Source organism: Chlorocebus sabaeus, chromosome 29 (assembly GCF_047675955.1).
Source record: "Chlorocebus sabaeus isolate Y175 chromosome 29, mChlSab1.0.hap1, whole genome shotgun sequence".
Lineage (NCBI taxonomy): Eukaryota > Metazoa > Chordata > Mammalia > Primates > Cercopithecidae > Chlorocebus > Chlorocebus sabaeus.
In genome coordinates, this window is record NC_132932.1 from 6,315,436 (window position 1) to 6,335,416 (window position 19,981).

Below are 19,981 nucleotides of genomic sequence, written 5' to 3' on the forward strand. Positions count from 1 at the left end.
GAGACATATAGGTGAGCTATCAAAAGACTAGGTTCTGATCCAAGTAGCACGTTGGCAAATGTGCAGGATCATCTAAAGAATTGATGATTACCTTATACCTACATGGTTACAGAGAGTCCAGAAGATATAGAAGCGGACCTGCCTAACACAGTAACAGGCAGAATAACATTGGACACTAAGTGTTCAGATGTGTACTGGAGTAAAGCTGTCATTGTCATCAGGGAATTGGAAGGGTCCTAGCAACCACGCCCTAAATGTAGCCTGTACTGTTGTTGGCGCCTGTGCCCACAGGAGTCCGGGGAAGGAGCGGAGGCAAGAAGTGGTCAGTTCTAGGCCTGGGCCACACCTGCCCATCTGGGGTTGGGGCGCCTAACACTACTTTCCTTTTTGTGGGGTACCCCCATGCCTCATGTCACTGGTCCCCTCTAGCCAAGGTTGTCACCCCTGCTGCACAGAAGAGGGAATGGAGGCTCAGAGCAGTTACCTGCCTCGCCCACATCCGGGCAGAGTCCAAGCTCCTGGACCCAGTTCAGTGTTCAGGCTGTTTGGTGGAACCCAAGCAAGAAGGGATTGGGTAGGAACCATGATGGCGCCTTTAAGCTGAGGGGCATCCAGTAGATGGTTCTTGGGCTGCAGGGCTTGGCTCTCCTCAGCATGACCATTCTGGTTGTGAGGACTAGCTGGACACTTTTGCTTTCTTAAGTACCTTGACCATCCTGGTACGAGGAGCCACAAAACCACCAAAGGATGGATGGGAATAACACTCAGCAGTCCTGCCCGGGACCTGGTGCTCATGCATCGCATGGCTCACTCAGCCCATGAGCCTTCCCTCGTCTGCTGTTTGGGGTCCCTCCCTGGCCAAGGACACTGCAAGTTTCCCCAGACAGGACCTTGAGCCTTCCGGGAATGCCTGTCAGGTAAGATGGAGCCTTTTGCCTGGCCGTCCTCTCTTCACCAGCCATGCTGTGAATAACACTTCCAGGCTTTCAGAAGAGTGAGGGGTTGGAGTCACTGTGCCCACTTTTGCCATAGCCTGTTTGACAAGCTGTCACTGCAGTAAGAACAAGAGGGATTTGTAGGATGTGAGGGCCTCGGTGACGTCTTGGTTGCGGTGTTAATCTACTGTGCATTGCTGTAAAGGAATGCCTGAGACTAGATCATTGATAAAGAGGTTTATTTGACTTATGGTTTCGCAGACTGTATAGGAAGCACAGTGCTGGCATCTGCTTCTGGGGAGGCCTCAGGAGGCTTTTACTTGCAGCAGAAGGTGGAGCTGGCATGTCACATGGTGAAAGAGGGAGCAAGAGAGAGAGAGGGTGGAGGCCCCAGACTTTTTTTTAATAACCAGCTCTTGGTGAACTAACAGAGTGAGAACTCGCTTATGACCATGGGAAGGACATCAAGCCATTCCTGAGGGACCCACGCCCGTGACCCAAACACCTCCCACCAGGCCCCACCCCAACACTGGGGGACACATTTCAGCATGAGATTTGGAGGGGACAGACACCCAAACTGTATCAGCCACTGTCTGGAGCTGGCATTGGATGGCATCTGATTGTGTGCACCAAGCTGTTATGAAGAGGGCTTAGCAAGGGTCCCCAGCCAGAGCCAGAGCCTGAGCCTGAGGCTGAGCTAGGGGAAGGTTGGTTTTAGCAAGCAGAGAGGGCCCGCAGGGACATTAAACTGGAGTTGGCACCGTGTGTGTGTGTGTGTGTGTGTGTGTGTGTGGTGTACCAGGAGCATGCTGGTGGGGGCTGCATAGACATGAACCAAGAGACCCCGACCCAACTGTCAACCTCACCACCCTCCCTCCTGCTGCCATCACCTGGGAGAGTTAGGGGCTGGGCATCCCCCACACCACCTGCCCCTCAGTACCCTCCCCCCAGGTAGAGAAACTTGCCCATTTTTCCCTCTCTGCCTTCTCTGGAGAAGTGGGAAGAATACATTTCCCCAGGGTGGTGGTGGGGAGCCCATGTCCTCAGTCCCTGGAGACCAGACCTTTCTAATTAGATTCCATGGGATGAGGCTTCCCCAGCGTTTTTGTCTGATTTGAACTGTTTGGGTTAGCCATGTGGTTTATGTGTCATCTTTGCTGTCCAGCTTGCAGATGGCGCCATGTTTGCACCCATGGGTTCCACTGCATTTTTAAACCAGTCACCCAGGGCTTCCTTCCTGTAATGAGCCACCAAACCTCGTCATGTGCTGGCATTTGAAGGCAGCAGACAAATTGCCCAAAAGGAAAGCAGAGAGAAGGCTGAACACTCTCCACGTGTCACTGTATGTGTGGAAGGTTGTTCATGTAACCAGTTGTTCCAGTTTCTATTTCTTGTCCAGTTTCTAGCCCTTGGGAGGCAAACTGCTGCAGCAGCAGCGTGCTGGGCTAAGCAGGTGTTCCCCTCACTATGTCGCAATAGAGGGAGCTCAAGAGGTGACTCTTTCAGCAGATGGAAGCTTTGATATCCCCATCCAAGCAGTCTCCTCTCACTTCACCCCAAGGTGCTGTTGAGAAAGATGAGACTGTTTCCAGGGAGGTGAGGAACGGGCCAGTCCAAGAGCATGCTGCAGGTGCTGGCTGGGAGAGGACGCCCAGGGATGGCTGAGCACTCCTGCCACTCAGAGCCTTGGGGAGGTAGGCAGGCCCCTAGGGAAGATGGGGCCCCTCTCTTCCTGCCCCTACCCCTCATCCTGACCTCGGCCAGCAGCAAAACCCTAACCAGGGTCATGTGTGAGGGACACAAGTCATGTTCCCATCCCTGCCTAGAGCACTCCTATCGCTCTGGTATGTTTGAAAAATGACCTGCAGCTGCCTTCCCACCCGGGATAGTAGCTCTTTCCAGAAAACAATGCCCATCATTGTTTCCACCCACTGAATGCCGGGTCTATGTATTCCACTCTGGGGGTGGCGGGCCCTTAAAATGGGGGAGGAGGAAATCTCATTTCTTTCTAGATAGCATGACTTCTGAGCATTAATCACCACTGAAATGATGGGATGTTTCCAATGAAAAACACATTCTGGAGGGATTATAATGGATGATGTTTTTAAAGAAAACCATGACTTAATAGACCAAGGGAAGAGAACGGTGTTCACTTATACTGAAAAGAAGAAAGTGGTCGTTGACTCCCTGGTGCAGTGGAGGGGATTGATCTGACTTGCAAGGCCTCTGAGCACCCTCACAGCCTAAGCCAGCCTTCTTTCTGTCTGTAATGTGGAGATAACAGTGCCTCTCAGAGGCCTTTCGAGTCAAATGATGCAGTACATGTTCGAGGATCTGTGTGCTCTGAGCCCTAGGAGGAAGTCAGGGAGAACCAGTCTGAGGTCGAGTTCATGTGTATTTTGCTGTATGGTTGTGTTCCCCAGAAACCCAGCTGTTAGATACCTCTCTATGTTCTAGGCAGGGAGATACAGGCTCGAGTTCTATGACCTTAGCAATGAACGAACCTTGTATCATGCAAGAGGGTAGTTACAGTTTTCAATGTGGATACACCATCTCTGAGGCCCGCACTTGTTTGGTGTGGCCTGACCCACCCGCCCCACCCCAGCTGGCAAGGCCTGCCTGCCCAGCTGTGGCCCCCACTTGCTGTGGGCATGTGGCCAAGTCACTTCAGTTCAGCCGGCATATCTGGAGTTGCTGTTCTGTGCCAGACCCTGTGCTGGTGGTACAAGAGTGGACAATGACTCTTGCCTAAAGGGAGACAGACAAGGAGCTGGCTATAGTGGCCCATGCTAAGTCCCACTGAGCAGGTATGAAGTCAGCACTGTGGGATCCAGACAGCCCCTGCCTGGGGAACCACAACTGGGGGTGGGTGCAGGTAGAGGGTAAGACAGCTTTTATTGGGATCAGTGACATTGGCCCGTGACATTTGCTGTTGCTTTAGAATTTACAAAGCACCTTCACTCAGGGTATGTCATTGGACCCTCACCCATCAGTCCGTGTTTTACAGGTGAGCAAGCTGAGGCTCAGAGTGGTGATATGGCTTTCTTCACAAAGTCACACAACTAGAAAATGGCAGGGCTGGTAATCCACCTTGGCTTAAAGTGCAATATCATGTCGGAGGCTGATTCCGAATTTGAAACAAGAAGGAGCTGAGTCTAAGATGCTCATGTGCTTGTTATTAAATCAAGTATCTGTCTGCTCTCTCCTCAGCCCACCACGCCCATCACAATCTGCTCCCCCAAAGGCTTTGAGTCAATCATTTACACTGTAATGTAAATCTGTTATCCCTCTAGGAGATCCTGCATGTTTAGCCTCCCCTTAATTGTGAAATTAAAAGTTGAGTCCTTATTGAAGAATATGTGAGCATCAAAACTCAAGTGCACAAGGCACTGGGGACCCTGTGGCCCTTTTCTGGGACATGTGAAACTGTGCCACGGCAGCAGCCAGCACTCTGCATCCAGATCAAGAGAGGTAGATCCTCCATTTGCCATCACTTCTAGGAATGTGAGCAGCCAGTGAAAGGCAGTGACCAAAACTCAGTGCTTTTCTGGGCAGGGGCAAAAAGGAGTGGGGACAGACACTTCCTTAGTGTGGAACACTGTGTGTGAGTCCACAGAGCCCGCCATTGAGCCATCCGTCCTTTACAGAGAGAAGTTCGAGACCCAGGCCATGCTCAGATGAGAGCAGTGAGCTTACTGAAGAGCAGTGAGGTCCCAGGAAATTGCCAGGAGGGGTGGCTGCAGGGAAGTCAGGTGGACCACAGGGCCATGCTGAATGGTCCAAAGGCCAGCGCCTCCATCTCCTGGGCCACCTGCCATCCCTCCATTTGCTCATTGTCCCTTGTCAAAGCAGCCACTTTGCAGGGAGTGAGAGATCAGAGAGTGGGGGAGCCTGGTCACCCCACGCCCCGTCTCCACCACAGTCTAGATTCTAATCACTGCCTGCATATGGCTAGGAAGTCAGAAGCCATCATCCCTAAGTAGTGCTATTTTTGTCATTGACCTCAGAGCAGCGCAGGTGGTTAAGACAACACAGGTTCACAACCCAGCCCCGCTGCTGTCCCCGTCTCACCTTGTGTGGGCATCATCCGCCGTCAGATGAGTCTGGGGGTAGCCCTCATAGGGCTGATTGAGGAGTGAATGGTGTCCAAGCATAGCATTCACCCCAGCGCTGGCACAGGGGAAATGCCCAGCAGGGGCTTTTGATCATCGTCATTTTCACAGTCACCATCTGGGGCAGTCATCAGCCTCGTCTCTCATCAGAATCTCATTTCTTATATGGGCCTGTAAAATGTTTATGTATTCGAAGAACCATCTATCGAGTGTGGTTCAGGCCCCATAAATGGTGCGTGCTGTGGTTGAGTACCCACATGTGATGGAGGCATGCCCTGGGGCAGCTGTCTCGCTGCAGCTTTTGCAGTGGGTGATGGGAAGCAAATTTGCCCACAGGGAACAGCTCCAGCCCCGGGAAAGAGGATGAGAGCTGTCCCGTGGTCTCCTCTGTGCTTCAGTCCCCAAGAGCTCTGGAGGCGACCTGGCCCCTGCAGGCCATCGGGGGTCACCTCAGCCTCCTAGTTCCCTGGCTAGAAGGTCCCAGCCACAATGTGCAAGTCAGCAGGCTGCGAATTCGGAGGAATGAGGGACACCTGAAGCTGAGACTGCCAGGAAAAAAGCAGGCATCGCAGGGGGAGTGGGAGGGGGTGTGTGTCTATGAAAGCATTTCCTGTTTCTCAGCGATGGCACAGGGAGTGGGGATTTTCACTGTCGTTTAACACTGCTATTTCAGGTTTCAACCGCTTCTGAGGTTTTCCTTGCTCATGCCAAGTCTCCGGGGGAAATCTGTTCAAAATGCTTTTGAAGAGCTTTTGACATTTCACCAGCCAAGCACCTTTTCAGCAGAAAATGCAGTTACTGTCAGGATTCTGTCTGTCTCTTTCTTTGCTATCCAAAACCAGCCTGAGGCAGGCTGGCCCCTCAGAGACTCACTCGGTGGGGATGGGGGTGCATTCACTGTGCTTTGAGAGTTCAGCCTTGCATGATTTCACCCCATCCTGGGCTTGTGCTCACCCCAAAGCCAGTGGGGGGAGCCCGTGGGGGGGAGCCCGTTGGGGGCAGCCCTGCCTGGGCCACTCTGCAGGAACCACAGCCCAGGCGTGTAGTTGACATTCCTGGAGTGTTTTCCTCTTCCTGAGAGCTTTACAGCCTCCTCTAGCTAATTCTCAAAACATCCTGTTGGGATCTGGTGTTATTTACAGTTGTGATTTTATAGCTGGGAGAAGCTAGGAGAAGGGAATCCCGCTGTGGGGAAGGATGTCATCAGGGTAGGGGTGATGGAGACCTGGTTCCTCCCTGTCGGGGGTGGTGCGGGCAGGTGGGAGGCAGGGGCAGGCTAGCCGTGTGGCTTGGGAAGACTCACATGGACATTCTGAAACCTCACATTCTGCCTCTCTGAAAGGTGGTGCCGCATCCCTAGCAGACACCACTTATTGAGCACCTACTGTGTTCTGAGCTCTGGCCACAGCAGCTGTCAGTGTGAGGATTAACAAGCTCGTACCTAAGCCCGGTGCCCTGTACACAGCAGACAGGCAGGAGGTGGGCCCTGCTGCGATGGCGACTGCTGTTTCTATTATTATTAAATAAGCTAGTAACGCTTGCACAGTGTCTCACTATCACATCAGTCTGGGGAACCTAACATCTTTTCTCTTTTTGCTGGACACTCTACCTAAAAGGAAATCTCTTTTTCACAGTAACTTCATGAAATAATTTGCACAAAAAAAGCATAGAGTAAATCCAAATTGAACCTCTTCCCTTTGTTGCCATGAACCTTTTGCCCTTTGCGCATCAACAATTTTGTTACTGTTTTTCCGGTGACACCCCCTCCCTGCCTGGAAAGGGTGGTGGGCGGATGCGGAGGCTGCCTCTCCACCGGGTGGCCAGCTCAGATGCACAGCTGTGGGCACCTGCTGGGGAGGGGGCTCCACTCACTTCAGGTTTCCTGGCAAGGAGCTTTTCGGTTAAATTTATTGCTGCCTCCATTTCTGTCTCAGTTACCTGAGTCTTGGGAAGCCACATGAAATGTGGATGTGATGAGCCCCTTGACAAAAGGACTGTCAGTGAGAGCTTCAAACAAGACCAGATATGTTTTTTATAGATCTGTTTGCTTGGATTATTAAAGCCTAAAAAATGGCTTCACAGCAATGCTTGGGGCAAGTTTGATGCTATCAGGAGACACTGCAGTCTCCTCACTGTTCAATTAAAGCTGAAGCCTCAGGGGAGGCCAACAGAGAAGGAATTCACCCCATGTGCCTGTTATCCTTCCCACCACCGCCCAGCTCAGGTTACGAGGATGTCCTTCTACAGCAACCCCTTCAGACCTGTCTGGAATCATGTTTGTCTTCAGGACCAAAACAGCCTCTAATTGTGCTCCCCGAGGTCTGGCTGCCAGATCAACTCAGGGAGCCAGGCAGACAGGGCTGTCTGCACCTGCCTGTGGAGGGCCTGGTGACCTAAGGGCAGCCCAGGGAGTGCTAAGGGAGTGGGCCAGGTGACGCAGTGTGCCTTGCTGGGCTCCAAGAGCTCCCTGGCCAGCTGTCTGTGCTCTTGGCTGTGCATTTGCTATTGAGAATAATAACAGCAGGATTTGTTGAGCTCCACTCTGAGACCCCCCGCTAGGCTCCTGTTCCACACTGCCTCTACTCCAGGAGACAATTCTATAAACAAGAGTTTATTATCCTCATGCTGCAAATAAACTGAGGCTCAGAGAGGTTAAGTCATTTACCTGAGGTCACACAGCTAGTAAGTGGGGATGTAGCATGCCAATAGGCCCCCCTTCCCCCTGGTGCCCCACACCGAACAGCCTCTCCATCAAAACTCTGGTTAAGGAGAGTATATACCTGTGGATTTTAGGCCAGGGCAGGCCTGGCATCACCTCAACTCAAATGAAAATGCAGCTGGTTAGGATCGTGGGCCACCAGCAGGTTACACCAAAGAGTCATTGGCAGAATTCTCCAGTTTTATTTTTAATTATAAAAGCAGTTCTTACTATAGAGCACACTAAAAGGAAAATTAGTCCCAGAAACCATATGCTGACATGGTAAATTTTCATAATGGTTTGTCTTCCAAACTGTTACATAGGTACACACACATCTATATTAAAAACGGGGTGGCTTCTGTACATGCCACTTTGTAACTTGTCTTCTCACCCAACATATGGAAGCATCCTCTAGGGGACTGGCCCAGACACAGCTCCAGGCAGTTAAGCAAACACCCCAAAATTCTCAAAAATTCTTCCAGGTGAGCCAGAGCCACCCATAGCCCACAGCTGTGTGAACAGCGCCCACTAGGACTCCAGCTAGAATTAAGCAAACCCTAATTCTGATGAGAGTAAAATGCCTACAAGGGGCAGAGCCCTTGGGACCACCTGCCCTCAAAACCACCTCCCGCCTGGCCCTGACCTGGCCCTGCCTCATGGCGACACTAGTGAACAGTGAGAACAGACACCTGTCCCTGTTGAAGGACTTTGGAGACACCCTTCCATGATCTCATGGAGCAGTTCTATTTATAGACTGGAAAATTAAAAGCCAGTGACCCAGGCTAGGAAAGATAATGAGTAAATGGTGGAGATGGGCAGTGACCTGGTTCTTTGATTCCCACTTCCAATAAAGCTCCATTCAGTACAACCTCTTATTCACATAGGAGGATGGAATTCAGTCCATGAGATGGGGGTCGCTGGACCACTTGCCACTCCTACCTCTGCAACTTTGAGCAAGACATGGACCCCTGCCAACCTCAGTGGCCGGCATCAGCCGTGAGGATTGTTGTGGAATGTTCCACGCTGCCGTGGAGGCCTATGAGGGATCCCTTGGGAAGAGCAGGCACACCACCTGCATATGCTGGAGACGTGCCACATGCCAGCCTTTTCCCCTCAGCCCCAGAGCAGGCTGCACAAGACTAAGACCTTTCAGAGGGGACATCTGTCTGCAAGGTCACCCTAAATGCCTGAGTTTCATGATGGTCATTGATCATTTCCAGGCAGAAACCTTGCCAAGGCCGCACTTGGTTTTAATAGACCCACAGGGTGAAGCCCTTGCCCTTGTGTGATTTTCACATACATAGTAGCAATACTCACAGGGGAAACGGAAGCCCTTCCTGGCACTCCTGCAGGACTGAGCCCCTTAACAGCAGTGATTCAGTGGAGCTGACTCCCCAGCTGGTAGGGCACCTCCTCAAGAGATGCAGGGGAGTGAGGTGGGCTCCTCCATCCATCTGTGCAGTTTCCTCCCCAGAAATCCAACAGCCCCCCACCTCGTGCTCCTCTCTCTGGGAAGAAATAGGAAGATGCCTGGCTTTCCCTCCTGGGTACATGTTTTGCAGTAGAGGTGGCACTGTGGCCAATGGCCCAAGGAAAGATCTGAAGAGAAAAGGGATATTGGTGTTGCCTGCAGGTCAGCAGTCAGCAGGTGTATCCTTTTTTTTTTTTTTTTTTTTCTTTTTTTGAAACAGAGTCTTGCTCTGTCATCCAAGCTGGAGTGCAGTGCCATGATCTCGGCTCACTGCAACCTCTGCCTCCTGGGTTGAAGTGATTCTCCTGTCTCAGCCTCCCAAATAGCTGGGATTACAGGCGCTCACCACTATGCCCAGCTAATTTTTATATTTTTAGTAGAGACAGGGTTTCTCCATGTGGGCCAGGCTGGTCTCGAACTCCTGGCCTCAGGGGATCTGCCCACCGCAGCCCCCCAAAATGCTGGGATTACAGGTGTGAGCCACCGTGTCCGGCCCGCTGTTCTTAAGTGGGCCTCATACGTGCCAATTCACAGAAATGAACCCTGATTATATGGTAAGCCCATTTTCCCAGGAAGCAGGGTTTCTTTTAAATTACATAACCCATTTAGATATAAAAGTCTCTAGTGGTATAAGTGGACTCATTAAATGCCTACCATTAAGTAATGTATTGATGTAGTTACACATTCATATTTAAAGTTATGCATTATAAACATTCAAATTTAGAAATGTTACTATTTTCTTTTTTTTATCTTTTATTTTTTCTTTTATTATACTTTAAGTTCTAGGGTACATGCGCACAACGTAGAGATTTGTTACATAGGTATACATGTGCCATGTTGGTTTGCTGCACCCATCAACTTGTCATCCACATTAGGCATTTCTCCCAATGCTATCCCTCCCCCAATCCCCCACCCCCTGGCAGGCCCCCCAGTATGCGATGCTCCCCCACCCTATGTCCAAGTGTTCTCTCATTGTTCAGTTCCTACCTATGAGTGAAAACATGCGGTGTTTGGTTTTCTGTCCTTGTGATAGTTTCTGTGAATAATGGTTTCCAGCTTCATCCATGTCCCTGCAAAGGACATGAACTCATCCTTTTTTATGGCTGCATAGTATTCCATGGTGTATATGTGCCACATTTTCTTTTTATTATACTTTAAGTTCTAGGGTACATGTGCACAACGTGCAGGTTTGTCACATATGTATACATGTGCCATGTTGGTGTGCTGCACCCATCAACTCGTCAGCACCCATCAACTCATCATTTACATCAGGTATAACTCCCAATGCCATCCCTCCCCCTTCCCCCCTCCCCATAATAGGCCCTGGTGTGTGATGTTCCCCTTCCAGAGTCCAAGTGATCTCATTGTTCAATTCCCATCATATTCCATGGTGTACATGTGCCACATTTTCTTAATCCAGTCTGTCACTGATGGACATTTGGGTTGATTCCAAGTCTTTGCTATTGTGAATAGTGCCGCAGTAAACATACATGTGCATGTGTCTTTATAGCAGCATGATTTATAATCCTTTGGGTATATACCCAGTAATGGGATGGCTGGGTCAAATGGTATTTCTAGTTCTAGATCCTTGAGGAATCACCATACTGTTTTCCACAATGGTTGAACTAGTTTACAATCCCACCAACCGTGTAAAAGTGTTCCTATTTCTCCACATCCTCTTGAGCTGCAGTGGGCTCCACCCAGTTCAAGCTTCCTGGAGGCTTTGTTTACCTACTTAAGCCTCAGCAATGGTGGGCGACCCTCCCCCAGCCTTGCTGCTGCCTTGCAGTTAGATCTCAGACTGCTGTGCTAGCAATGAGGGAGGCTCCGTGGGCATGGGACCCTCCCGGCCAGGTGTGGGATATAATTTCCTGGTGTGCCATTTGCTATACCCTTGGTAAAGCGCAGTATTAGGGTGGGAGTTGCCCGATTTTCCAGGTGTTGTGTGTCTCAGTTTCCCTTGGCTAGGAAAAGGGATTCCCTTCCCCCTTGTGCTTCCCAGGTGAGGCGATGCCTTTCCCTGCTTCAGGTCTCACTGGTTGGGCTGCACCCCCAGACCAGCACCAATTGTCCGGCACCCCCAATGAGATGAACCCGGTACCTCAGTTGAAAATGCAGAAATCACCCGTCTTCTGTGTTGCTCGCGCTGGGAGCTGGAGGCTGGAGCTGTTCCTATTCGGCCATCTTGCTCCAGGACTCTACTATTTTCTTTAGTGTGTTATAAAATGGAGCCCTTACGAAATGGATGCATTGAGGTCAAAACAGGTGAATATAAGCAGTTTTGTATGGTGCAACCTAGTGATTGCAATCTTGGTCTCATCGTCACCCAGCTCCACTTTGAGTCACCTGTCGGTTTTTCAGAGGACACATGGTCATATCTGACTTCACTCAAATGCTGCCCTTTTTCAGTCTGTGTCCTGCTGTCCGTGGACAGGTTGCATGGTTTTGCAGGGGATTGGCATGACTTTTCTCTGCATTTAGCTTTCGGCTCTGTGGCTTTGTTGTGCACTGGGAACACTGGCCTTTTCCTTCATCCACCACGTTTGTGTGGACTCTCAGTTTCTGGGTACAACTACTTACCAGATTGCTTTCATAAGTGATTTTTTTTTTTTTTTTTTTTTTGAGACGGAGCCTCGCTCTGTTGCCCAGGCAAGAGTGCAGTGGCGCCATCTCGGCTCACCACAACCTTCACTTCCCGAGTTCAAGCGATTTTCCTACCTCCGCCTCCCGAGTAGATGGGATTACAGGTGCACACCACCATGCCTGGCTAATTTTTGTATTTTTAGTAGAGACAGAGTTTCACTATGTTGGCCAGGCTGGTCTCGAACTACTGACCTCATGATCCGCCAGCCGTAGCCTCCCAATGTGCTGGGATTACACGCGTGAGCCACTGTGCCTGGCCTCTAAAAATAATTTTGACTGAAAGCCTTTGCTCCCTTACCTTCAGGCATACCTGTCATCTGGCTATAAACTGCAGTCAGAGCTGCGCCTGGATGTTGTTCTTGCTTAGCTATATGTATTTGTGTGTGCAAAGACGCAACTACTCCTTAACAGGAAGAAAAGAGAGCTCTTTGCATTCTCCACAGGGCCCTGCAGGGAGGTTCAGGTTAAGTCAGAGGGTCTTGGTTCTGAATGCCCATTGTAACCACTTGGAGAACTTTAAACACACTGAGCCCTCAGTCCTGGGACCTCCTCCACCATCTGATTGTATTGGTGTGGGATTTTTCAAAGCTCACCAGGTAGCTCCATGCAGTAAATCCCAGTGTGCAGCCAGCTTCCTCCAAGGTGCCCCCAATGCCAACAGGGCAAGAGTCACGTTGCTATAGTGCCTGTCCTGTGTTCAAGGCTGGAACCTCCTTGTGCGACTTCATCCCTCAACCTCAGCACTCCTCAAACTTCCATGTGCCTGATGCTGACTGCTGGGTCTGGGATGGAGCCCTGAAATCCGCATGTGTAATGTATGTATTTGTAAGGTCATAAGCAGCCTCCGAAGGGTTGATCTAAGAAAGGAACAAGGCATGAAGTGGAGGCCCTAGGGCTGGCCTGGCCTGTTGGGTCAGAGCCCGGGTTCCAGTTTGAACATGCCGGGGGCCCGCAAGGGAGCTGCTTGTGGTTTTCACACCTCCTTTGTGAGCTGAAAAAACCAGTGCCCCTTTAGAGCAACATTCGCTCTGAATGTTTATCATTCTAAAGTGAAAAAAGACACACAAAACATGAACCTGCTTGTCAGGCAAGGCAGCTGAGGAATCTGTCTGGCTTGCAGAAACCCCTCCTGGGAGCAGACAGCCCCCCCAGGCACAGATGGGACACCACCGCCTCCCACTCGGCCTGTGTCTAGAGACTCCGCATGGCCCCCAGGAAGGTCCTTTCTCCAACAAGGCCAGGGTCAGGACCAAGAGTGAGGACATGGGAAGCACAGGACCTGCAGGGCACCTGCCTCCCTCACCACGTGTGGCATTCAGAGAACAAGGCTGCTCCAGGCCCTGCTCCCCTCTCTCCACCCCACGGTGCCATTACTAACTCCGACTGGGCTGCCGACCTGGTTTTTCTGAGTGCTCTCAGAACCCTGTAAATCAGGGGTTGTGTGGGCTCTGGTGGACACCAGACAGAAAGTATATTCATGGACCTGGCTGTCTTCCTGGGAAGAGGCCAATGTAAGGGAGAAGAGACTGTTCCAAGGGCTCCTGGGAGAAAGCAAGGGCCAAAAAGCTCAAGAGCAGGATCTGAGTAGAGGACTCAGATACATGGCCAGTTGCTGCCTGGGAAATGCTTTAGAGTGTGAAGAAAGGCCAGGCACGGTGGCTCACTCTTATAATCCCAGCACGTTGGGAGGCTGAGGCAGGTAGATTGCCTGAGGTCAGGAGTTCAAGACCAGTCCGGCCAACATGGTGAAACCTTGTCTCTACTAAAAATACAAAAAAGTTAGCTGGGTGTGGTGGCGAGTGCCTATAATCCCAGCTACTCAGAAGGCTAAGGCAGGGGAATCGCTTTAACCAGGGAGGTGGAGGTTGCAGTGAGCAGAGATTGTGCCACTGCACTCCAGCCTGGGTGACAGAGCAAGACTCCATCTCAAAAAAAAAAAAAGTGAAGAGGAGGGACGGAGAACAGAACCAGAGAGCAAAGTCTTACCAGGTCCACTCCTTGGGAATTTGGGGGCCTCTGCTCAACTTCGTTGACCTGGTTTTAGTGAACACACCACCTCCTCATGCTAGGGCTGGAGACACCAGCAGCCAGGGATGTGTGTCTAAATGAACACTGTCAGCCACATGTTAGTGCGTGACTCTGGTATGCAAGAAAGGTTGTACTTCGTTTTCTTTTACTTAATTCTAAGCCCCAGTCCTCCAGGCTTGTGGGAAATTCAGCCCCAGTCATTACCGGGCTCTTCTCCATGCCCACGACTGGGCAAAGGCCCCAGAGCCTCCTGCAGCAGATAGTGCTGGGGAGACCTCTGTGGTCATCAGGCCCAGTCCTTCCTGGGGGCCACCAAGCCATGCCGCTCACCATCTCAGAAACTTCAGAGCGTGGAGCAGAGGCGAGCGGTGGAAAGCAGCTAGCAGGAGGTAGTATTTCAGCAGGTGTCTCACATCTAAGTCTCCCTGGCTGTTGTTACCAAGTACCAAAGCCTGGGTGGCCTAAACGTTTAATTCCTTACAGTTCTGGAGGTGGAGGGTCAAAATCAAGGTGCTAACAAATCCGGTGTCTGGTGAAGACCCTCCTCCTGATGTACAGACCACCGTATCCTCTCATGGTGGAGAGTGAGTGAGCTTGGGCCTCTTTCCCTTCTCACACTGTTCCCAGCGTGGAGGCTCCACCCTCATGACAGCTAACCCTACTCACCTCCCAAAGCCCCCACCTCCATGGCTCCAACATCTGCATTTTGCAGAGACACAAACATGCATTCCATAACATCTTGAAAGTCTTCCATCAGGCAGCTGCTGTTTTTGCCCTGAATGATTGCAAGTGCCTGGGCATGACATATGCCCCAGCCCAGGGGGAGCCGCATTGTAAGGCCATCGTGTCAGCCCCCACTCAGGCTGTCCTGTCTCCGCAGTGCTCATCGACCTGCGGGAAGGGCCTGCAGTCCCGGGTGGTGCAGTGCATGCACAAGGTCACAGGGCGCCACGGCAGCGAGTGCCCCGCCCTCTCGAAGCCTGCCCCCTACAGACAGTGCTACCAGGAGGTCTGCAACGACAGGATCAACGCCAACACCATCACCTCCCCCCGCCTTGGTGAGTGTCTTCACTGGCCCTGGTTCCCCGGGGGCTGCTGTGTCTCCTGCCCAGTGAGTCCTCCCTGATGGTGAGGTTCTCTCAGCTAGAAAGCCCCCTTCTTGGGCCTCACTTGTCACATAAGGCTGACATTTGTCAGTTCTGTAGAAGAGGTTTCAGAGATGGAATTCCATTCCCTGTTGTGGAAGTGATGTTTGCTTACTGCTGTCTCAAACACAGGCCCCTGAGCATCCCCCTCACCCTTTTGCCCAACACAGAAGAATGTTCCGCAGACATTGTAGGTTTCCTGTGCATGAGGAATGTGAAGGTAAGTGCTTCTTTCTAGAAATGAAAGCTCCAGGGACATCCTTCATGATGCCGTGAGGATGCACACGTGGGGCACACCCCAGGCTGATGCTCGAGCGGCAGACAGGTGTGGTGGAGGGCTGCAGACTGTGTGCGTGGTTTGGCCCTGGGTGCTCAGAACCTGGCCTCTTACCAGTTCATGACCCAGGTCAGTGGTGATGCGAGGAGACGAGGAGCACTTAAAGATCTGGCCAGGTGTGGTGGCACATGCCTGTAAATCCCAGCACTTTGGGAGGCCAAGATGGGTGGATCCCTGAGGTCAGAAGCTCAAGACCAGCCTGACCAACACAGTGTAACCCTGTCTCTATTAAAAATACAAAAAGTAGCCAGGCGTGGTGGCACGTGCCTGTAGTCCCCACTACTCAGGTGGCTGAGGCAGGAGAATCGCTCGAACCCAGAAGGCAGAGGCTGTAGTGAGCCGAGATTGCACCACTGCACTCCAACCTGGGCGACAGAGTGAGACTCTGTCTCAACACATACACAACAATGATACAATTCCTTTTAACAGAGTTTCTGTTTTGCTAAATAGAAGTCCCTGAGAAATATTTTCCTACCTGAGGCTGGAAACTCACTGAAATGCAGGGGATTTGTAGCATCTTTGTTCCAGGGGAGGCCTTTGGGCTGGCAGAAGTATAGTTGTGACTTTTGCAAGCACGGGCCTGCTTGGTGACTTCCAGAGACCACCCTCAAGCAGGGCCTTCTCTCTGTACAATCAAGACCCTGAAGGATATTTGGGCCACTTGTATGTCTTGGACCTCATGCTTTTTGGGGTCCTTTGATGTTCACTGTTCCATGTCATCCTGTTTTATAAATGCCTACAATAATGGTACCCTCAGCCACAAAACAACAGTAAGTGCCACTTAGCTTGGAAGCAAGGTGGCCTGTGCCCTCTTCCCTGGAGAGGCAGCCAGACCACCACGCCATCATGTGGTTGGGTTTGGATGCAAGGGTGCGTCCCTGTGACAGAAAGTGACACCCCCAGTGCCCTGGGAGGAGGCATGGCCTAATCAGTGCATAGGGTTGACATGTGCACAAGGGTGAGGGAGCCCAGATGGTGGGACCACAAGCCCTCCCTGGGCGTGTATCAGGACATGCCTAGGCCATCCCTGACTCTGGGTGTTCTCTCTCTTTTGTCGCCTTAGCTGCTCTGACCTACAAATGCACGCGAGACCAGTGGACGGTGTATTGCCGGGTCATCCGAGAAAAGAACCTCTGCCAGGACATGCGGTGGTACCAGCGCTGCTGCCAGACCTGTAGGGACTTCTATGCAAACAAGATGCGCCAGCCACTGCCAAGCTCGTGACGCGCAGCCCCGGGGGTCGCTCAAGGCTCAGACTCGAGGTCTGAAACCCGCCCACCCCCAAGCGTCCCAGCCTTGCGACCATGCCCCCACAAGGCTACCACAAGAATACAACTGCATAGAGCATGAGTGTGGACTTGACGTTTGCCATTAAAGCTTCTGTACTTAATATATTGTTAACAGCCACTGGATGGCTCTCGACAGTGAGGAAAAAGGAGGCATGAGTCACAAAATAACTTTCATTTCTAGGATTCCAGGTACCTCGAAGGGAAGCACCTCTGGCAGACGACCGTCAAGAGAGAGACACCATTTAGTGTTCCTGTCTTGGCTCGCTTTCGACATTTGAATTCCCAGTGCTTGGTGTATCATGGAGGAAACATCCCCAAAACCAGACATGTTAGAAGAGGCTTTATTCTGAAAGCCGGCGACACCCTGGAGGGAGGGGCAGGTGTTGGTGAGCCTCTACCCATGGCTTCTCTGGAGAGGGCCGGGCTGCTGAGCCCATGTTTTCTCTTCATCTACCTTCTTGACCACATGAGAACCAGGACATTGCTTCCATGCCTGTCTCTGACAACAGAGTCTCTAAATCCTAAGTGTTGCCTTGGAAGTCTCGTCCCTGAGAGTGTAAACTATGTATGCCAGCGAGGACAACAGTGCCACGCAGTTCACACCACCCACATGGGAAGAATGTTCCAAGACAGTCTGGGTTTGGGGAAGCATCTAATTTTCAGAGCTCTGCTGTCCACCATGTAGGGAAACAGAAGGGCCTTTCTTCAAGGTGCTGTGAAATGGGAAACGGTAATTGTGGTGATGGGGTTGCTGCCTAAGGCAAAGGTAAGCTTGGGCCATCTTCGTTGGGGCAGATGGGCACCTGCCCCACCTTCCGGGAGCATCCACTCTGGCCCGCACTTCCTAAAGCTTTGCACCTTAGAGATGCTGTACCACATGCCAGTGGCTTTCTACCAACCTTGGCCATTTATCTGAAGATGACATTTGGGACCTCTGAGGACAAAAACCCAGGCCTAGCATGTATAGAGCAAGGCCTGACGGCTCTATCCTGGCACGGAGCAGCCTGATGTGGCAGGACCAGGGGAGGAACGCCATCTGGCCCGCACTGCTGCACACCCACTGAGCCTTCCTGTAGCCCAGACTTTGTGGTAGCCATTATCACGCCTGTCATCACTGACCCATCTTGGTAGGGCAAGGATGATGCATGATGAAGGTCCTTCCCTCCTGCAGCCCCCTCACGCCTGGTAGCAGATGACCAGAGTGGCCTCTTTGAGAACACAAAGGATGGTAGAACTCTGCCTGCAAGGAGGCCGGGAAGGCTGGAAACAGAGACCCTAGATGCCAGGACGCCTGTTTTGCTCACCAACTTGGTGGGCATTTCATGGGTGCTTATGTTCTAGGATGTTACCGTAAGAAACACACCTCCTCCCTGATTTCAGACAGAAGATCTCACTTGGACTAATTTCCATGGGATCATCTCCCAGTGCTTCTTGATTTATTGGTGCTGTGTTTCTGTGTTTTGTTTTGTTAGATGTCACAACAGTAGAGTTAGCTTAAATCAGAAAGAAACCTCTCTGTCTTCTCCACCCTGTCTGACGAGCTGTGTTTGTGTTCGGACTACCCCAGAGGCAGAGAAGCGGTAGGGATGTCAGGGAATTTACTCACTTCCACTTGAATCAACGAGAAGTGTTGAGAAACTTCCGTGGGTGCTCTGTGGAAAGAACTGAGAGTGTCAGGAGGGAGCGGCCCACCCTCACCCCGGGGCCTGTGCAGAACACTGTCCTCCCCCCCTCAGGCCTGGCCACCAGCAGACTCCCCTGAATTCCCGTTTTCACAAAGCCCTCAAAATTTGGGGGGAGCTGAGATTCCATTTCCTTCATCCCCAAATGAACTGTTAATTCACCAAAAGACATTTAGACTTTTGCAGCCAAGGAGCAGAGCTGAGCTAGCTCACTAAGGAAGCCTTAGCTTGGACTCCTGCATGGGCCCTGGGCCTCTAAATATGCCCCCTGGTCACCCTGGCAAGGGCCCCACACCCTCAGAATGAAAAGGATTGATTGGGTTATTGTCAGACACCCCCATTAGTTCCCCTAAAGTCCGCATCTTTGGAGCTCTTTTAGCTCATCTTTTTTTGTTTTTTTTGTTTTTTTTTGAGATGGAGTCTCGCTCTGTCACCCAGGCTGGAGTGCAGTGGCGCGATCTCGGCTCACTGCAAGCTCCGCCTCCCGGGTTCACGCCATTCTCCTGCCTCAGCCTCCCGAGTAGCTGGGACTACAGGTGCCCGCCACCACACCCGGCTACTTTTTTGTATTTTTAGTAGAGACGGGGTTTCACCGTGTTAGCCAGGATGGTCTCATTCTCCTGACCTTGTGATCCACCTGTCTCGGCCTCCCAAAGTGCTGGGATTACAGGAGTGAGCGACCGTGCCCAGCCTTTTAGCTTATCTTAAAATCCACCAGCCTGCCTTCCTGTTCGTGGCACGAGCAGTGATTTCAGTGAAACCATCATGACATTCTTGTTCCACTAGACTCTGATCACAGCAGTGATGTCTCTGTATTGTTAACAACACCCTGTACTGTCCCTCAAGTACTGTACCTTTGTGCTTGCACACGTGTTACTAACTAGAGCCTCACGATCCTATGGTGCTATTTTTATTGGTGCAAAATGAAACCCTCTCAGTTGACCATGGCTTGATATGATCAGAATGCAGGAAAAGAGCCTCAATGGCAATACTATTGTTCTTTTTTCATTTCAGAGTCAAATGTATATATTTTCCATTAGTTAACTTGCATTACATACTGTACCCATGGTATTTTTGTTTTACTTTCTTTTTGGTGCTGGTTTTGAAAGGAAAAAAAAAAAACAGAAGACAAACATTGGATGCCATTATACATGAAAAATTAATCATTTCATTGGAAGCAAGTTGAATATGTGTAATAAAATGTTTTTCCATAACGGTTTTAAGCTGTCTGTGAAGTAAAAGATGAAAGCCAGTCCTCAGGGCTGACGGGGAGGCTGTGTTCTTCCCCACTATGGCAGTCACCTGGCTTGCCAGGGACTTGGCTGCGGGGAGCCTGCTGGCCACAGCTGGGGTTGGTGTCAGAGGTCACTGGGAAATGCAGTTCTGAGGGATGGCTGCATCTCCATGAGCGAGTGCTAACAAATCATTCAGTCCTGGCCTCATCCCTTTGTGGTTGCAAAACCCTGGGTGGGGACATGAGGGTCTGACAGTTGTGCTGGGAGCCTGTGCATCTGATGTAGAGCAGCCACTTCACTGGCAGAGCAGCCCAGGCTCCAAGACCTGTGCTGCAGAGTGCAGGCCCTGGCCATGCTGGCCGGAGAGCCATGCTCAACTCTCCACCCGCTACCCCCACCCCACAAC

General features: G+C 51.3%; 1 protein-coding gene across 1 annotated transcript in view; it reads left to right on the top strand.

Annotated features, from left to right (window-relative positions):
* ADAMTS17 (ADAM metallopeptidase with thrombospondin type 1 motif 17) overlaps positions 1-19,481 on the top strand; it is a 367,353-nt gene extending 347,872 nt beyond the window's left edge. Inside the window, exons 22-23 of the mRNA XM_007990567.3 lie at positions 14,768-14,945; positions 16,433-19,481. Of these exons, the coding sequence (XP_007988758.3) occupies positions 14,768-14,945; positions 16,433-16,593 (339 nt within the window). The 3' untranslated portion in view covers positions 16,594-19,481. The remainder of the gene's footprint in view (positions 1-14,767; positions 14,946-16,432) is intronic.
* Positions 19,482-19,981: the final 500 nt, after the last annotated feature.